Below are 20,455 nucleotides of genomic sequence, written 5' to 3'. Positions count from 1 at the left end.
GTGTTACCAGCCCAAATATGCTCTATATTAGACAACGCAAACGTCACACGAACTTGACCTCACACACACAGAGCTATAACGACACTCCGGTCATTCAACAATGGCTTCCTCCAGTCTCTGCGCTTGGATGATCTGTACTTTTGCGCTTTATCTGCTGACCAGTCTCTGTATCCAGCTCTGTCCTTCTGCCTACTTCCTCCTCCTGCTGTTGCCCATCTGTGCCCTGCGACATTCCCCTACCCTATCCTGCTGCCTCCCCTGCTCTGTGCTACCATCATTCTATGTAGCTCTGTCCTATCGCTATCCTTCCCTCTCAGCGGTTATATACAGTGACTCATTACCCTAATTTAGTAGCATGAGTCTGTTGGGGCTACTCTCCCTGAGAATGACCAGAGGACCATATAGAAACTGCTTTTGCTACATATATATCCACCTGGAGAACTTTGTGTAGTGTGGACGCATTTGTTGGGAAACTTGTGGGCTAATTACCATGTGCATCTGTGAGGGCGGTCTAGATGGATTTTGTGGCTCACCAACGTCACTGGCTAATGAGGCTTCCTGCTCTGTGATAATGGCTAGGGAATGTTGCCCAGCAAAGTCTGCATTTGGGGGGAGATATACATTGGTGATATGCCATCTGCCTGTCCCTGGGGCTGGATCTATTAATTTAAACCAATATGGAATGTTTGGAGTTTGTATGTGTTTCCTCCAACCCTCCAAAATTATAGTGGTAGGTTGATTAGCTTCTGATACAAATTAACACTAGTGTGTGTGTATATGTGTACATATGGTAGGGAATATAGTTTGTAAGCTCCACTAGGGCATGGCCCCATGTGAATTACTAAATATTCTCTGTAAAGTGCTTCTCAGTATTTCTGCGCTGTATAAAGAGGTGTGAGTAATAATAATACAGTTATTGTATTTCCAGCAGATGGACACACAAGCAGGAATGACTTGGAGGAAGATCTCGTCTTGTCTACAGATATTAAAACAGAATATAACATCACACAGGAATCTCCAGGAGATAATCCTGTTACACTAAATATACATCCAGTACATCACAGTGCAGATATATCATCTGATCCCTCTAATTGCAAGGACTGTTATCCTGATACCTCAGTGTTTGTTACATATAGTGCAGCTAATACACTTGATAAAATATTTCCATGCCCAGAGTGCTGGAAATGTTTTACACATAGGTCAGACCTTGTTAGACATCAGAGAAGTCACACAGGTGAAAAACCATTTCCATGTTCTGAGTGTGGAATTTTTTTTACACGAAAATCAAATCTTGTTACACATCAGAGAAGTCACACAGGGGAGAATCCATTTCCATGCTCTGAGTGTGGGAAATGTTTTACACAGAAATCACATCTTGTTACACATCAGAGAAGTCACACAGGTGAGAAAACATTTCCATGTTCTGAGTGTGGAAAATGTTATACACATAAGTCAGACCTTGTTAGACATCAGAGAAGTCACACAGGTGAGAAACCATTTCCATGTTCTGAGTGTGGGAAATGTTTTACACGGAAAACAGGTCTTGTTATACATCAGAGACAACACACAGGTGAGAGGCCATTTCCATGCTCTGAGTGTGGGAAATGTTTTTCACATAAATCTGCTCTTGTTAGACATCAGCAGTCACACAAGAGAAAAGCTTTTCTATGAGCTGATACAAAACAAGGTTGTAGCAACACTGCAGATAATTGGGATGTATCATTAATATAAAAAGAGAAGGGATGTACACTACTAGGGAAACCTAAACAACAATACATAATTTAAATAGGGCTTGATATAGATGCAATAAAAATGTATAGTACTTAATATGAAGACTCCTAGGGGCAGTGACAGATTTTGCCATCTGTGCCGTCAGGAGGTGATCTGGATGTTCTAACTGAATTTGCTCCACCCAGATGGTTTAAACTAAAAAAAACAAACTCCTCACTATCACCTGATACATCTGTGGTCTTTTAGACTAGATAGACAAGAGTCCCTTCACTTGGTCCTACCGACCACCTAGATATTTGTTATGCTCCTCCGTATGACTTCACATATGTAATTTTCTACCTTTTTATTTAACTATATGTGTGTGTAAGTGTATATGTATATGTGTATATTATATATACATATATATATATCCTTATTAGTATATTTAGGCATGTGGGTGTGATCATATAGTGAACAATATTGCAAGATTTTGCAATCATCAACATTAGAACTATACAATATGGGATTATTATGTCGTATGTATAACGTGACCTAGATCCCAGTGACGTGCATATCTTCACCATGTCAACTCTTACTCATTTGTTACTGATGTAACTAGTCATGTGATTGTGGGTTACCATGCAACTGGGTGGAACAAATCATCTAAGCATCTTACTGTTTTTTTCCACAGAGATTTCCATGATTGGTGCATTCCAGTCATGTGTGCATGCTTATATTACATGACCAGGTGGATGTGATTACCCAGACTCCCTATCTAGTTCATTCTGGCACCCTGCAGTGATTGACATGATTGGTCCATTCCGATCATGTGCGGTTTGATAACGCGAGGTGGTTTGGATATTGTTTTTAAACCTTACTTATTATAAGAAGAAATGGAATAATTCACACCAATACCAACTTTAAAATAAATGACAATGTTTTACTTGAAAAGCAAATTAATTATACATGTATTATGGTATTATTGTCAAAGCAGACTTACAACATGAAAATCATTAGTTCAGCAGCAGTAACAAAATGATTATTGGCAATGCCGAGCATAGACTCCCAAGGTGACAGTCAGCCATGTTTATACTTACAGCCCAGCGCCCCGCGACTCTTACGACCTACGATCTCTCCTGCTCAGCCCGACTGACCCACCCCTCCCCTTTTTGATAAATCTTTTATACTTTTTCCTCTCTGCTACTAACATATTCTAAAATGACGAATATGAATTAATTAATTCAATATTCATGCGCACTAAACATTTCACTAATTATATATTTTAATCATAACAAAACCCACAATCTCCTTTCTATGTTCTCAAAATACTGGTGACCGCATATAGGCCAAGGCTATCCTGATTAGCTCCCTCCTTGTTTAGCCAGATCTGAGACCTACTGTCTCCTAGTCTGTTCATACTCAACTAACCCATTATTCTGTCTTGCTAGAGAAGAAATGGTTTTGATCAGTTCTAATTTATACCTATTTCTGTAATAACATTTATACCTTTAGATTATACAATATTAAACAATAATAACTGTTGCTTCAGACACACATCTGCCTACTTTAGAGAGAAGGTAGACCTCATCTCTAGGCCTGAGGCCATTCCACACATGTCGGTCCTCCGCAACTTACAACTAATATATATTCTGAATCATTTCTATGTACTCTTAATTGCAATGAAAATAATGAAAGACATAAGCATGCATATATTCGTGAATTGCTGAAGGAATATGTACGGTCACATATTCCGGCGTTATCAGTTCCATCCTCATGAAATTTGAGGGGTCATAACTCCGAAAAAAGTTCATATCTCTCATAGGTGGCATCGTCTGATTTCTTCTTAATGCATTGGAAAATCTTCTTGAAGCCTTTCACTAATATATAGAAAATTAACAACATTATCATGACAAAAAATATTTATCTTCCCATTGCGTGTATAATGCCGCCGAACCAATTTTCAACCCATGCGAACCACGTGCTGGGGTTCAACCAGGTGAACCAACTGTCAGGAATCGTACCATCATGTTTATTCAGCAAATTCATTTTAACCTGAGTAATTTCATTTAACCTTATTTTATTTATTCTGCATCAGAAGAATTTGTGATGTATGTACAACACTTTAACTCATATACTGCTTGTAATGTGACACAATATCCAAAGTTACGGCTGTAAGGTAGTGTGTGCTGCATTTTAATTCAGTGTTTTATTGCTTGAAACTCTCTTACCACAATGTCTGCGATATTGTTTATTAATTCCCTATGTACCAAATGTTATTATGTCACCAAATCCTAAACCAACCTTATAACTTTGGGAGAGTGTAAAGAGGTGCTTGTACTTTTCCATATACCATTTGTATTTCTATTTACCATTCTTACACAGTAATTATTTCATATGTTTCTTTTAGATTTTCTGTTGTGTTACCTTTGCATCAGGTAGTAATGTTCTTATAAGACCCTTTTCAAAATAATTCACCGGTAACCATCAATAAGCCTTATGCCCACACATATAATATAACCCCCGTGGTAGTGTCATGGTTTATTAGACAATGTGTTAGAAAAGCATTATAAGGAACATTACAACGGGCACCTTTTCATCCACGCTTTCTTCTTGCTTGTTCCATTCTGCGATATGATGACTGTATGTTTTATTGTACCCCAACATTCCTTCTGTTATTACACAGTTTATTAATGCACTCACATATAATTTTTTATTAGGTTTTTTGTGTATTTAATAATTTCTAAAAGATCCCCAAACAAGTTTGATTCAGTAAGATCCTCCTTGTAAGATTGTGTTACAAACACAGGTTCCCAAATAAATACATTCAGCTCCTGTACCATTTTGTTAATAGACATGATGTTGTCCTGATCATACCTTGGATACCTTGTTAATTTTAAACGTAGGGAACCTGTGACATTATAAGGTTCAAGTGTGAGAGTTCCACATAGTGAGTGAAGTGCTGTTGGATTTGAGTGCAATGAAATAGACATTAGCACAACATTCCCTGAATGACATTGTGACTACATACCCAACAATCAACTTTATTGTTCTTTCTATAAGCTCATGATAAGTGTTCAGGGAAGAAGTGTCAGTTTGTATAGAGGTGCTTTCTTTGCACCATTGTATACCCCTTTTCTGAATTTAAACCACAGTATTTACATATATACCTTGGAATTGTGAGACAACCCTTCACACCTTTGTCTTACAGTAATGGCTCTTTTTTCCAATACTTCATCAGATGTATCTTGCACCTAGTACCAGTATGAGACCTTATTTATCTATAATGTATTTTCTTTTTCAAACAGTTTAAGAATTTTTTTCCCTTGGTCTTTTGACCATCCTCTGATGCGTACCTATACCTGGGAGTATCAGTAGTAAAATGAGTGTGTGCGTCTTTTATGACTCTTAATGTGATTAAAACCATATCCCTTATGATCATGAGTTTTAAAATAGGAGTGGAGTCTACCAATATGACCCCGGCAGTACCCCTAGGATAACATTCCACACCGTCCTCATCAGTCACCAGTCCTTCTCAGCTCCTATTTACTATAAAAAAATAAAAAATTTAAAAATGTGAAAAAAAAATAACTTTCCCAATCAATGGATACACAGAGACTTGATCACCAATAGCCATCTTTCCTTTTCTTTGTTCACAACCCGCAGAACACTACTAATAATGTCCCCGATTCTGTGAACCTTATCTTGGCCTGAACTGTGACTTTGATCAGGCCCATCATCAAATAAGTTTATTAAATTTAAATCACAGTCAATGTCTTTATCTGCATCTTCTTTGGCTTTAACTGACCTCACCGCCAGGTCGGCAACCTTCTTGCAGTGAGATTTTGTGAATCCAATTGTCCTTTTCAGCCACATCGAGGTTGTTAGCAGAACCTGGAACGGGCCTTGCCATCAATCTATGAGACAACCAGAACATAAGAAATTTCTCACCATTACATAGTCTCCAGACTGGACTCCATGACAAGGTTCTTCTGGGAGTCTCTTCATAAGCTTTCCTTGCTTTTCTTCAGATGCTGTGAGAATTGTATAACATAGTCCGTAGTTAAATCATATAACAGTGACAAGTCTGTTGCTGGACTTACAATAAGGATAGGCAGTTTTCCAAAAAAAAAAATAGCTCATAAGGCACTGGTTAAGTGATCGCTTTGGAGTGGTGTGGATGCTATACAAAACTAGAGGTAAAAGCCCCCAGTCAACTCATGGTAGTCTCCATACCCACCTTATCTAACTTGTACTCAATGTTAGCGTTTACACATTCAATTTTGTTTTTTTATAAACCCATATATTGACATATTGCTTGTAATACCTTCCCTGTAAAATAAGTACCTCTGTCACCTTCAACAACACATAGGATACTATAGTATATCTGGAAACATAAATAACTGCACAATTTCTTAGCTGTGAATGATGCTGCACATGATGTAGGATTTCTGTGACAACATCTGGGAACTGTGAAGTCCTCACAAACAATAAATGGTTAGATAAATATAAGGTATCCAGGACACACTGAACCTGCTAATGATAGTGAGATTAGTTGCAGGAAGGACACGGACATCAGTAATAATCATCAATTGTATCAGCTGAATCAGATCTAACAGTTCACTTCTGGGGAATAGTCATAAACAAATTGTTGATTAGAATAAACAGGCATAACTATAACAGTAAGCTTAGACATTTAAGTTAGCTTCAGAGACAATAGTCTATGAGATACAAATCTTGGTATTATTGATTAAAATAAGCAAGCATAGAGAAAGCAATAAGCTTAAGCGTTACATCAACATTGTCATCACCAGAGACAGGATCCTCTGGGGTTCAAATCTTGAAAAAAAATCAGCATTGTCATCACCAGAGACAGGAGTCTCTGGGGTTCAAATCTTGGAAAAAACAAAATAAAAAAATGGGGGGTCAGCTGGGCCAGCTGTGAGAGCCGGGGGCGCTGTTGGCTGACTGCCACCTTGTTCCACCTCCCATTGCCATATTGCCAGACATTGCAAATACCTAACCCTATTCTTCACCAACCTAGTCAAAATAATTGCTGCTTTCAAAGCTTCCAGAACAGATTGGTTAAATGTGCCAGCCATGGGGAAACGACCAGAGGTCCATTCAGTCATCCCACTCCACCCTGCAACAAACCTCACACTCTCATCTCCGTACTTGTCTTTCATAACTGCATACATACTGGTCATTCCTAATCACATATATATATTTTTTTTAAATGACTACCCTCTTAACTCTTGGCAACTCACTCGATGCCATATTAAAAAAAATTTCTTTCTCTCGCTCTGCTGCAAAAATAAAACTGCATTTTTTTTCCTCAAGCAGCCAATCTCTATGACCTTGAAACGGGAACACTCTTCCAGCTCCTCAAATAAGCTTTTACACTTGCAATGAGAAACTTAATTCTTTCTTAAGTACAAGTTTTGTTAGTGGGATACCTTTACAATTTCATGGTAAACTACCCTGGAACAATTTTCCGTTTCACCAAACCAATTCCTTCTCACCTTCATTCAAACAACCATTACCATCCAGGTGCATCACGCGCCATTCTCCCCATACTCTGTAGCTTATCAAGCTACAATCCACCTCTTCACCCTCAAATCACTTACTCTTACCCTCTTATAACGTACAAGAACCAACTCCAGTCCCATACATGTACTAGACAATGTTGCCTTTTAAAAATCAAATGAGATTAACTGTTTCTTTCACTTTAAAATTGTGACAAATCTGTCAAAATGAAAACCCAAAAAACTCTACCCTCGTGTTACCTGTCTTTCGTTATCAGGTCAACACCTCTCATGTACAATCTGACCTCGTTAACAGATTTGTACCTCAGTTACCCGGTGCCTCCCCTGTCCTCGTTATCAGTGTTCCGCGCCCCTGTTACACATGTGACTATACGTATACCTTGTGCACCTGCCCTCGTTATTCCATTTAGCACTTTTACATCAATATTATCTTGTTCTTAAATATCTGCAGATCAATTTTACACTATCTAGCCATGTGGACTTCTCTTCTTTGTTTATAATATTACCCCGCAATTAACATAACCAGATTTATGCCTCTCTACTCCACTTCTATGCAAGGCATACTACAGGGGAAAATGGGAAAAGCCAGCTCACCAAATGCCTCTCGTCCCAACCCCCCGCTGACACTTAATTTTTATAACCACAAAACCAACCATCAAAAAAACTCAACAATACTGCCCCTAATTTCTGGGAAAAATGACTCAAATACAATTTAAAATTTCTGGAAAACAAATCCTACCAAAACAAAACAAATGCAAAACAATCAATACAGCGCAATTAACTTAACCATCATATCAATGTCTGAAGGAGAGGGAAAAACGAAAACTGCACGTTTTAAAAATAAAAATTATCTAATGAGCAAAATAACTCACTGCCGTGCACTCTCTCTCAATCACCGATACAGCGGGCGTTAACCTGTGTAATCTCACTGGGGCCTCCATGATTGATAACGCGAGGTGTTTTGGATATTATTTTTAAACCTTACTTATTATAAGAAGAAATGGAATAATTCACACCAATACCAACTTTAAAATAAATGACAATGTTTTACTTAAAAAGCAAATTAATTCTACATGTATTATGGTATTATTGTCAAAGCAGACTTACAACATGAAAATCATTAGTTCAGCAACAGTAACAAAATGATTATTGGCAATGCCCAGCATAGACTCCCAAGGTGACAGTCAGCCCTGTTTATACTTACAGCCCAGCGCCCCGCGACTCTCACGACCTACGATCTCTCCTGCTCAGCCCGACTGACCCACCCCTCCCCTTTTTGATCAATCTTTTATACTTTTTCCTCTCTGCTACTAACATATTCTAAAATGACGAATATTAATTAATTAATTCAATATTCATGCGCACTAAACATTTCACTGATAATATGTTTTAATCATAACAAAACCCACAATCTCCTTTCTATGTTCTCAAAATACTGGTGACTGCATATAGGCCAAGGCTATCCTGATTAGTTCCCTCCTTCTTTATACGGATCTGAGACCTACTGTCTCCTAGTCTGTTCATACTCAACTAACCCATTATTCTGTCTTGCTAGAGAAGAAATGGTTTTGATCAGTTCTAATTATACCTATTTCTGTAATAACATTTATACCTTTAGATCATACAATATTAAACAATAATAACTGTTGCTTCAGACACACACCTGCCTACTTTAGAGAGAAGGTAGACCTCATCTCTAGGCCTGAGGCCATTCGACACGTCGGTCCTCTGCAACTTACAACTAATATATATTCTGAGTCATGTCTATGTACTCTTAATTGCAATGAAAATAATGAAAGACATAAGCATGCATATATTCGTGAATTGCTGAAGGAATATGTACGGTCATATATTCCGGCGTTATCAAGGTGGAGCAGGCTCTGGTGTTTCATTATCATTATACAGTTAACAGCAACTAATAATAAAGTGTAACCTGTAATAGTGTCAGTAAGAAATGACCGAGGTGTTATCCGTATAGCGCAATAAGTCAGGAAATACACATAACGTAACAGAAAGAGGATATAAAGCCTGGTCTAACCAGGGCCAATAACCCCTCAGCACTGACCAGCTGTGTGATGGGAGATGTATATAGTGATTTTCTGTATCATTTGTGGTCAGACAAATACATCATGGCACAGTGCTGTGTGTGTGTATAGAGAGAGAGAACGGAAGGTGCGGCACTCACAGCATACAACAACAGCTGAGAAGAGGCGGTGGGGTATATCAACGTTTTAGTTCAATAAAGACTTTTCAAGATAACAAAGCTGTACACAAACATACCTTATATACAGGCATCTCATCACACGTGAAGCCGTTCCCTTCGCCTCTGGGACTGCGTACCCACCCGGCGGCACTGTTGGATGACGTCATCACGCTGTCAGTGAGAAAGGACGCTCATACCTGTGACACCATCACCATGGTTACTAAAGTAACTCCTAATGGTCAAAAATGAGTACATATAAAAAGACATATAAAGAAACACAATACACATACATGACTGCCTATTGCACCAATCACATGGCTCTCAGCTGGGGGCTAAGTAATGGTAACTGTAGTCGCTACAAGCTAAAGAGACCCCTAACAGCTGACATCTTGGACCAATATCAAGAAAACAGCCCACAGAGAAGCTAATACATAAACTTTATGTTACCATTATACGCACAAAGTCACAAAAGCTGACACATCAGTGCGATATTGGAGAACTCACAGTTGGGCTACTAAATGAATTTATAGTGCCTTTGTACCTAAGGCTCCATGAGGACAGATTAAAGTTACAAAACACTAGCATATGAAATACTTTAATTTAGGCCCCTAGGATGGACCACATCCAAACGGGATATCCAACGTGCTTCACACTGTAATAAATTTGAAGCTCGATCAACTCCTCGCAAATGGGGGGGAACATGGTCAATCATATGGTAGCGTATGCTGGCCAAGGGATGTTTAAACATGGCAAAGTGCCGAGCTACCGGCTGTTCACTAGTGCCTGATTCTAGGGCTTGACGTATGGCGGAACGGTGCCCCGCCATACGCTCCTTAAATTTCCTTTCGGTCTTACCAATGTAGGTGAGGCCGCATGGGCAGATGAATCGATAAACCACATAACTTGTATTGCAGCTCAATAAGTACTTGATGGAGATCTGGATGCAAAAACGAATCACCTACAATGATATTGACATGTGATACACGAGCATTTAATGCAACCCACTTTTGCATGTGTACAGAACCTAGTTGAGGTATTTTCATTCAACTTAGAAATATCGGTCTTTACCAAGAGGTCACGCAAATTGCATCCTTGTGAATAACTTGTAATAAGCTGGCCACCAGTAAGATGTTAATTGCTGTCTGATTCGATGATAGGCCAATGTTTCTTAGAAACTTGGTTAATCACTTGGGACGCTGTGTTAAACCTGTTGACCCAAGGAAATTTTGGAATAGAAGAATCTTTCTTCTCTTTCCTAGATAAAAGTTGATCTCTTATTAAGCGCCATAACTTTTTCTTTAGTTTGCTCTAAGGCTTTTCATGAGTAGCCTCTGGCATAAAAGCTTTCAATAAGCTCATTTAGTTGAGTGCTGGCTCTCAAAGGATCACTATTGATACGCCTCACCCCAATCATTTGTGAGTAGGGGAGCCCCCGGATCAGACTTCTGGGGTGGCAGCTTTGCGCTTGTAGCAGCAAATTTCTATCTGTGGGTTTTGTGTATAATGTTGTAATTATAGAGTTGTTATCAATAATTATTTTTACATCTAGAAAATTTATTTCATGCCTACTCATGTTAATAGGTTAATTGATTTTATTATGTTTTTCCATGAATAGCTGGAACTCATGTCCTTCCCCACTCCAAAAAAGGAGCAGATCATCAATGAAACAAGAGTAAGAAAATATCTTTTCAACAACCTGTGTATCGCTATACTTCAAACATTACGATATTCGCATAGACCGGGGCTGCGCTAGAACCCATAGCGCAGCCCTTTGTCTGTAGGAAAAAGCTTTTATCATAGATAAAGAAGTTGTTAGTAGCAATTCCAGTAATTTTTTTACAAATACCAAACTGAAATCATGAGGAATCTAATTATATAAAGAGACTACAGCAATTCCTTTAAGCCAACAAGTTTTCGGTACACAAGCAATAGATTTAATTCTCTCCAGCAAGCTGGTGGTATCAAGTAAGAACGAAGGTTCGTTCTGAATAAGGGGCTGCAATAAATGATCCAAATAATTGCACAGGGCTGTAATAGCGAGCCCCTAGCCGAGACTATGGGGCATCTGGGCGGAGGATCAATGCCTTTGTGGATCTTAGGGATCCATTAAAACAGGGGTTACTATTGGAAAAGCTGGAATTAATGACTCTATAAGTTTTGCTGTGATCAATTGCAAGTCCATAGCCTGTTGAAGAATAGTCATTATTTTTTTCTTGCATGATGCTCTAGGGTCATCAGGAAGCTTAGAATACACATCTCTATCAGAAAGTTGGCGTTCAGCTTCTAATCAATAATCAGTAAGGACCTACAGCACTATAGCACCGCCCTTGTCCACAGGGCGGATTATAAAAATTTTTTGTTTTACAATGCAAACAGTGCTTGGCGTTCCAAGACAGAGAGGTTAGGGTGAATCGGAACTTTTTTGATTTCAGTGCTCGCTAACTCATGGTCCAAGATTCTGACGTATGTTTTGATGCTGGAGTTTGATTGGGGTTCAAAAGAGCAGCGGGGGCCCACAGCTTTCAATTTAGAAGGAATTTGATCCTTGTTTTCCATCACAATCTTTAAAAAATTCTTTGAGTTTAAGTTTTCTCTGTAGGGTATTTTTCTCTATGTCCCATTGAAACTCATTGAAGGGTACAGTAGGGACAAATGAAAGATTAAATAGTAGGTCTTCCGGGACCGAGGTGGCTTCCCTGCATTAAGATTATTGGCCATGAGAGGACCATTGGTGTGACCTCCAGCAATGCCGTGTGGTGGTCAGTGAGCAGCCCTATGAAGCTGGGGCAGAGGAACTTCTGAGAAACACTGACCTAGACTCTATGGCTCTGGGAATGAGGGGACTTAGTGGTCACTCAGTGTACTCTTACATTTATATAGGCAACATGATAGCGTAGCGGACAGCATTTCTACTCTGCTCTGTGGTCGTGAATTCAATTCCCAACCAAGGTCTTGTATGTGTGGATTCTGTAGTGTTTCCGTGTTTGCATTGATTTCTTCCAGGTGCTCTGGTTTCTTCCCATTCTCCAAAGCCACACTGGTAGGTTAGTTGGCTTCTTTCATAAATACCCCTGGTGTGTGTGTGTATGGGCTGTCCATGTGGTAGGAAATGTAGATTGTAAACTCCCATGGGGAAGGGACAGATGTGATTAAATATTCCCTGTAAAGCACTGTGTAATATGTGCACACAACATACATAGCTTCTAATAATTATATTTATTCCTATATTTCTGTGCAGTGATGAGTCACATGACTGAGAGGATACTAAATCTCACCCTGGAGATCATCTACCTGCTGACTGGGGAGGTGAGCGAATCTGAGCATGTCAGAGTGACTTCACTTATATCTATAGTAATAATACAGGGACATGACTGGGGAGGTGAGGGGATCTGGGAGTGTCACAGTGATATCACTCATCTATAGTAATAATACAGGGACATGACTGGGGAGGTGAGGGGATCTGGGAGTGTCACTGTGACATCACTTCTATCTATAGTAATAATACAGGGACATAACTGGGGAAGTGACAGGGTCTGGGAGTGTCACAGTGACATCACTTATATCTATAGTAATAATACAGGGACATGACTGGGGAGGTGAGGGGATCTGGGAGTGTCACAGTGACATCACTTATATCTATAGTAATAATACAGGGACATGACTGGGGAGGTGAGGGGATCTGGGAGTGTCACAGTGATATCACTCATATCTATAGTAATAATACAGGAACAATGACTGGGGAGGTGAGGGGATCTGGGAGTGTCACAGTGACATCACTTATATCTATAGTAATAATACAATGACATGACTGGGGAGGTGAGGGGATCTGGGAGTGTCACAGTAACATCACTTATATCTATAGTAATAATACAGGGACATGACTGGGGAGGTGAGGGGATCTGGTAGTGTCACAGTGATATCACTCATATCTATAGTAATAATACAGGAACAATGACTGGGGAGGTGAGGGGATCTGGGAGTGTTACTGTGACATCACTTATATCTATAGTAATAATACAGGGACATGACTGGGGAGGTGAGGGGATCTGGGAGTGTCACAGTGACATCACTTATATCTATAGTAATAATACAGGGACATGAATGGGAATCTGGAAATGTCACAGTGACCACTTATATCTATAGTAATAATACAGGAACAATGACTGGGGAGGTGAGGGGATCTGGGAGTGTCACAGTGACATCACTTATATCTATAGCAATAATACAGTGGCATGACTGGGGAGGTGAAAGGTTCTGGGAGTGTCACAGTGACATCACTTATATCTATAGTAATAATACAGGGACATGACTGGGGGGGTGAGGGAATCTGGGAGTGTCACAGTGACATCACTTATATCTATAGTAATAATACAGGAACATGACAGGGGAGGTGAAAGGTTCTGGGAGTGTCACTGTGACATCACTTATATCTATAGTAATATCCGAGCAGCAGGGAGTCGTTCTCGGATATAGTATTAATCCCACAGTTCTCACTGGAGTTGGTATGTATTACATTGTTATCAGTATGTTGTTCTTTCTCTGTCACTTACAAAAAAGTTTTTGGGGCTGCAAGAGATACTATATACTCCACATTTTCATATATATGGGAGATTGTTATAACATGTTTTTTTTGTAAAATAGTCTACTTGAATACTATGCAATTTGATCACCTGAATAAACCGTCTCATTTAGGTGGAGTTTAATTGACCTTCTCATTGATATTTTCCAAATACACAGGATTACACAGTAGTGAAGAAGACATCCGGTGAGTGTGAGATACCCAGCAGCCATCTCCGTATGTCAGGAGGACTGAGCAGGACCCAGAGCCCCATCATGGTGCCTCAACGTCACTCACTGATACTAGAGAGAGACAATGACCAGAAGATCCTGGAACTCACCAACAAGATCATTCAGCTGCTGACTGGAGAGGTGACTGCTGGGAAAGGGACGTTATACAGTAACACCAGGGGATGTGTCTGGGTGATGACTGGAGAGGTGACTGCTGGGAATGGGACATTATACAGTAACACCAGTGGATGTGTCTGGGTGATGACTGGAGAGGTGACTGCTGGGAATGGGACATTATACAGTAACACCAGGGGATGTGTCTGGGTGATGACTGGAGAGGTGACTGCTGGGAATGGGACATTATACGGTAACACCAGGGGATGTGTCTGGGTGATGACTGGAGAGGTGACTGCTGGGAATGGGACATTGTACAGTAACACCAGGGGATGTGTCTGGGTGATGACTGGAGAGGTGACTGCTGGGAATGTGACATTATACAGTAACACCAGGGGATGTGTCTGGGTGATGACTGGAGAGGTGACTGCTGGGAATGGGACATTGTACAGTAACACCAGGGGATGTGTCTGAGTGATGACTGGAGAGGTGACTGCTGGGAATGGGACATTATACAGTAACACCAGGGGATGTGTCTGGGTGATGACTGGAGAGGTGACTGCTGGGAATGGGACATTATACAGTAACACCAGGGGATGTGTCTGGGTGATGACTGTATCATTGTGTGTGTCAGGTTTCTATAAGGTGTCAGGATGTCACTATGTCTCCATGCAGGAGGGGGAGTATATAGAGGAATACAGGGGTCTGTACAAGGACGTGATGATGGAGAATCACCAGTCCCTCATATCACTGGGTAAGAGGAGACTGGCATTTATTGTACAGGGGAGAGCAGGTATGGGGGCCCCCTATATATACACATCACCTGATAATCACTTATAGATGTGTCGTCTTACATCTGTCCTCAATACGCCACAGCGTGGCTTGCCTGGCAGCTCACTCTGGTCCCATGCAACTCTGCTAAAGTTGTCCATCTTTCATACAGATGTGTCCTCAAATCTAACCTAAATAACAGCACACAGTGGCCCTGATTCAGAGCCGGACACTCTGACAGAGCGCTCGCTCTGAATCAGGGCCGTCCTTCTCTTTATTTTAGAGCGGCCTCCTGGTCACTCACATAGCTGTGGGTGACCACCCACAGCTATAGCGAGCGGCCAGGAAGATGGTCTCGATGGTCAAGACCATCGGGTTTGCGACGAGACCCTTGCAGTAGGGTCTCGTTGCCGCAAGCCCAAGAGTGCTTTTGGCTCTGACAGAGCCAAAAGCACTCCCACTGACATCACTTGTGATGTCAGTGGGGCCGGCCCTAGACGGTAGGCGTTCCCATGGGAACAACTGGGCCAACATCGACCCGCTTGCGAGCGCATAGCTTTCGCAAGCGGGTCTGAATCAGGCCCAGTGTGACTTGCCTGGCGTGAGTGAGCCACCAGGTCCTGTGCTACTAGTACACACCAGCAGACTGTGCTGATTAATGTGATATGTGACACTTGTATATCTGTTTCCATCTATGTCTGTATATGAAGCACAGCGGAACTTGGAATGAAAAAAGCTGCGGCCACCACATTGTAGCACTTCGTATACAGATTCAAAGACTCAGTCGCACACAGATATACAAGTGTTGCATGTCAATTAATCTGCTTTTTACATCGCATTGTGAGTTAAATGCATTTTCAGCAAAAAAAGTTGCAAAAAAGTCACATGGCGCTAGCAGTGTCTCATGGGACTTTGCGCTCCGTAAGGGGATTTTTGTCTCGACTGCAGCAAAGATGTGTAAGGGCACATCTATATATACTATGTACTCAGTCACTGTGTGTCTCCTACAGATGGACCCAGTAACAGAAATACCCCAGAGAGATGTCCCTATCCTCTTTATTCACAGGACTCTACAGAGGAGAATCACAGGACCCCACAGGAGCATCAGGTAGGTGGGATTTAGGGTCTCACCAATATACCAAAGTGACTGTCACTATATGATCTGCAGAGAAGCTGTGTGTGTCTTATACACTGATATTATACTGTTTAGTCTCAATTAAATCAGACATTATTGTTATATGGATCATTTAGAGTGAAGATCTTGCTGATATTAAGGCAGAAGATACAGATGGAGAAGAGACGTATGTGACCGATAATAAGGCAGATATAGAGGGAGAAGACCTGTATGTGACTGATAATATGGCAGAAGATATAGAGGGAGAAGAAGAGACGTATGTGACTGATATGAAGGCAGAAGATACAGAGGGAGAAGAAGAGACGTATGTCACTGATATGAAGGCTGAAGATATAGAGGGAGAAGAAGAGACATATGTGACTGATATGAAGGCAGAAGATATAGAGGGAGAAGAAGAGACGTATGTGACTGATATGAAGGCAGAAGATATAGAGGGAGAAGAAGAGATGTATATGAGGAGTGATAAGCAGTGTAAGGAGGAACAAATCCCTACAGACATCAGCACAGGTGAGTTATAAACACATCACATATTCTCCTTACTAAGTCACCACATCAATGTACAAGCTTATGAGGGAATTGTATCTGCAAACTGGGGGAGTCAGCTGCCATCAACCCCTATTAGTCTCATGCTCTCCCCCCTCACATCATGTCACTGTGTGTTACCAGCCCAGTGATCTGGCCAGTCTCCTCCCCACACTCTCTGGTGTATCTCATACATCAGGAGCCATCAGCCCCTATTATACTCCTGCTCTCCCTCTCACATCATGTTACTGTGTGTTACCAGCCCAGAGATCTGACCAGTCTCCTCCCCACACTCTCTGGTGTATCTCAAACATCAGGAGCCATCAGCCCCTATTATACCCCTGCTCTCCCCCCTTTCAAATCATGTCACTGTGTGTTACCAGCCCAGAGATCTGACCAGTCTCCTCCCTGCACTCTAAAACCATATACTCCCACATCACAACAAACTCCATGTATGCACACACACAAGCTATAAGCACACACTTATTATTGCACAGTCCTTCCACCAATGCTTGTCTACAATGATTGATTCAAACTATAATAGTACTGTCTGTGTGACACTTTGGAGAGAGGTGGTGAGTCTGATAGAGTAAGAGTTCCAGAGGTGAGGAGCAGCACAGGCAAAGTCTTGGAGGCAGGAGTAGGAGGATATAATCAGTTGGGTGGCGAGACGCCAGGCATTGGCAGAGTAAAGTACTGTAGGTGATGAGAGTGTGGAGGGAGGGATTTATAAAGAAATGAAGGGCGGAGACATATGGTGGCTTTATAGGCGATTGTAAGGAGCTTGAAAGTATTCTGAAGGGGATGGGGAGCCAGTGTAGGACCTGTAGTAGAGGGGAGGCAGAAGCTGTAGTTTGGAGATGAGCTGGGCCACAGCATTGAGGACAGATTGCAGTAGAGAGAGATGGGTGTTGGGGAGGCCACATAGGAGGTGGCTGAAGTAGCCCTTTGTAGAGATGAACAGTGAGTGGATGAGGGTCGGTTACCTCTAGGGTAAGAAAGGGTCTGATCCTGTAGATATTTTGAAGGTAGAAGTGGAAGACTGAGAGAAGAACTGAATGTGGGTATGGAAGCAGAGGGCAGAGTTAAGGATATCTCCAAGACAGCAGACTTGTGGGATAGAAGAGATGGTGAGGTTGTCGATGGAGGTGAGGGGACGCCAGATGGTGGGAAGACAATCTGCTCAGTGTTAGACATGTTAAGCTTAAGAAAGCACTGTGATATCCAAGAACATTTGCTCTCAATGTAAATTGTTTATTCTTCTACATTTGTTTCCAGAAGATGGACAAACAAGCAGGAATACCTCGCAGAGAGATCTCATCGTGTCACCAGATTTTAAAATAGAAGATAGGAACATCCGACAGGATTCCTCAAGAGAAACTCCAATTACCCTAAATATACATCCAGCACTTCACAGTGCGGATATGTCATTTGGTCCCTCTAATCATGAGGAACGTTCTCCTCCTGATAATTCAGAACTTGCTACACACAGTACAGCTCATATAGGTAATAGAATATTATCTTGTTCTAAATCTGGTAAAAGTTCTATATGTCGGTCAGTTTCTGTTAGACATCTGAAAACTCACACATTTAAGAAGCCATTTCCATGCTCTGAGTGTGGAAAATGTTTTACACAGAAATCTGATCTTGTTGCACATCAAAGATGTCACACAGGTGAGAAGCCATTTCTATGTTATGAGTGTGGAAAATGTTTTACACTGATATCACATCTTGTTACACATCAGAGACGTCACACAGGTGAGAAGCAATTTCCATGCTCTGAGTGTGGGAAAGGTTTTACAGTAAAATCTGATTTTGTTACACATCAGAGAACTCACACAGGTGTGAAGTCATTTTCATGTCCTGAGTGTAGGAAATGTTTTACACATAAATTTGATCTTGTTACACATCAGAGAACTCATACAGGTGAGAAGCCATTTCTATGCTCTGTGTGTGGGAAATGCTTTACCCAGAAATCTCTTTGTGTTAGACATCGGATTACACACACTGGTGAGAAGCCGTTTACTTGCTCTGAATGTGGGAAATGTTTTTCATATAAAGCAGCTCTAGTTATACATCAGAGAAGTCACACAGGGGAGAAACCATTTCCATGTTCTGAGTGTGGGAAATGTTTTGCACAGAAATCAGGTCTTGATAGTCATCAGAGAAGTCACACAGGTGAGAAACCATTTCCATGTTCTGAGTGTGGGAAGTGTTTTGCACAGAAATCAGATCTTGTTAAACATCAGAGACGTCACACAGGGGAGAAACCATTTCCATGCTCTGAGTGTGGGAAATGTTTTAATCAGAAATCAGATCTTCATAGACATCAGGGAACTAGACACAGGAGAAATACAATTTCAATGAGCTGATATTCATGGACCCAAAGTGCTGCACAGAGCACAATCCAGGTGTGTAGAGGGAAAACACAATGAATAGCATCTGAATAATGAGCACAATAAATACTAATCTGGGGAGACTCATCCTAGTTGGAGTTTCTACATCCTCATGGGACCCCAATAGTTCCTACCAATTGGTGTTTATTGTGCTACCATCACATACAGTTACAGTGTTATCAGCTCTGTATATGTGACCTGCAGACACTCCTGGTGACTGATCGCAGTGTGGTCTATGCTCTCACCATTTTATTCACCTATATCACATTTATATGCTTTGGATATTAAATAGCTGCTGATTATTTACACTATGGCCGATTGATGCAACTAATGTATATTAGGTACTGCATCGATACTAACTACTGTAAAAGCTGTGTACATTAATGTATATAATAATATAATAAAAGCCTTTGTGGCATACAGTACACTGGATGTACCATTCACTCCCTGAAATCTAGATTCAGGGAACACAGATGAACATAGTAAAGGGTCACCAGCCGCACAGTGTGTCGCAGCACTTTGCTACCAATCACAGCTGCGCTCCTGAAGACCTGTCACATATAGGGGTGCAGCATGTGAGGAGGACAAGCAGGGGCGCAGACAGGCTCAGGAACTTATGTGCTAAAGAGGCATTATGGGTATTTACATTACAAACCTTGTTCCCACAAGGGCTCAGTGATACTATAGATCAGGGGTGGCCAACCCGCGGCTCTCGAGCTGCATGAGGCTCTTTTGAGCTTCTAATACGGCTCAGCAGACCCCCATTATTACTGAGAATACTGGTCTCTGAAGCCATCAGAGACTAAAGAAGCCTCTCATCGCTTCAGAGGCCAGTGTTCCCAGTAATGCAATGCACGGGTGGTGTCCTGATGTCACTCGCCATGTGAGGAGTCCGCGCTTCCGCTGGATCCAGTTAAATCCAGCAGGCAGCAGCAGCGATGGCAGGACTCAGGAGCCCTGATGGCGTGGAGCGGTGCCAGCATCAAGGTATATTTCTTCATAGGGGTGTGGGCTGGGAGGGGGAGCGTTAGTGCTGGGGGCACTTCCTTAGGGGGCACGACTACAGGGTTATTGCAGGAGGGGCACAGCTAGAGGAGGCATTGCTTAATGGGCACAGCTACAACGGACAATGCAGAAGGGGCACGACTGCTGGAGGCATTGCTTAAAGGGCACAGCTCTAAGGGGGCATTGGAGAAGTGGTACAACTACAGAGTGCATTGTATAATGAGCACAGCTACAGGGGCATTGCTTAAAGGCCACAACTACTGAGGCA

At 41.4% G+C, this 20,455-nt stretch overlaps 1 protein-coding gene across 1 annotated transcript in view; it reads left to right on the top strand.

The window, feature by feature from the left end:
* The window catches only part of LOC148442665 (uncharacterized), a 210,378-nt gene that overhangs the window by 9,685 nt on the left and 180,238 nt on the right, over positions 1-20,455 (top strand). The window contains exon 7 of the mRNA XM_088463621.1: positions 16,507-16,683. Within this exon, the coding sequence (XP_088319747.1) occupies positions 16,507-16,683 (177 nt within the window). The remainder of the gene's footprint in view (positions 1-16,506; positions 16,684-20,455) is intronic.

The sequence above is a fragment of the Taudactylus pleione genome, unplaced genomic scaffold (genome assembly GCF_031769625.1).
Source record: "Taudactylus pleione unplaced genomic scaffold, aTauple2 ptg001421l, whole genome shotgun sequence".
Classification (NCBI taxonomy): domain Eukaryota; kingdom Metazoa; phylum Chordata; class Amphibia; order Anura; family Myobatrachidae; genus Taudactylus; species Taudactylus pleione.
This window is presented reverse-complemented; position numbering and strand designations above follow the sequence as displayed.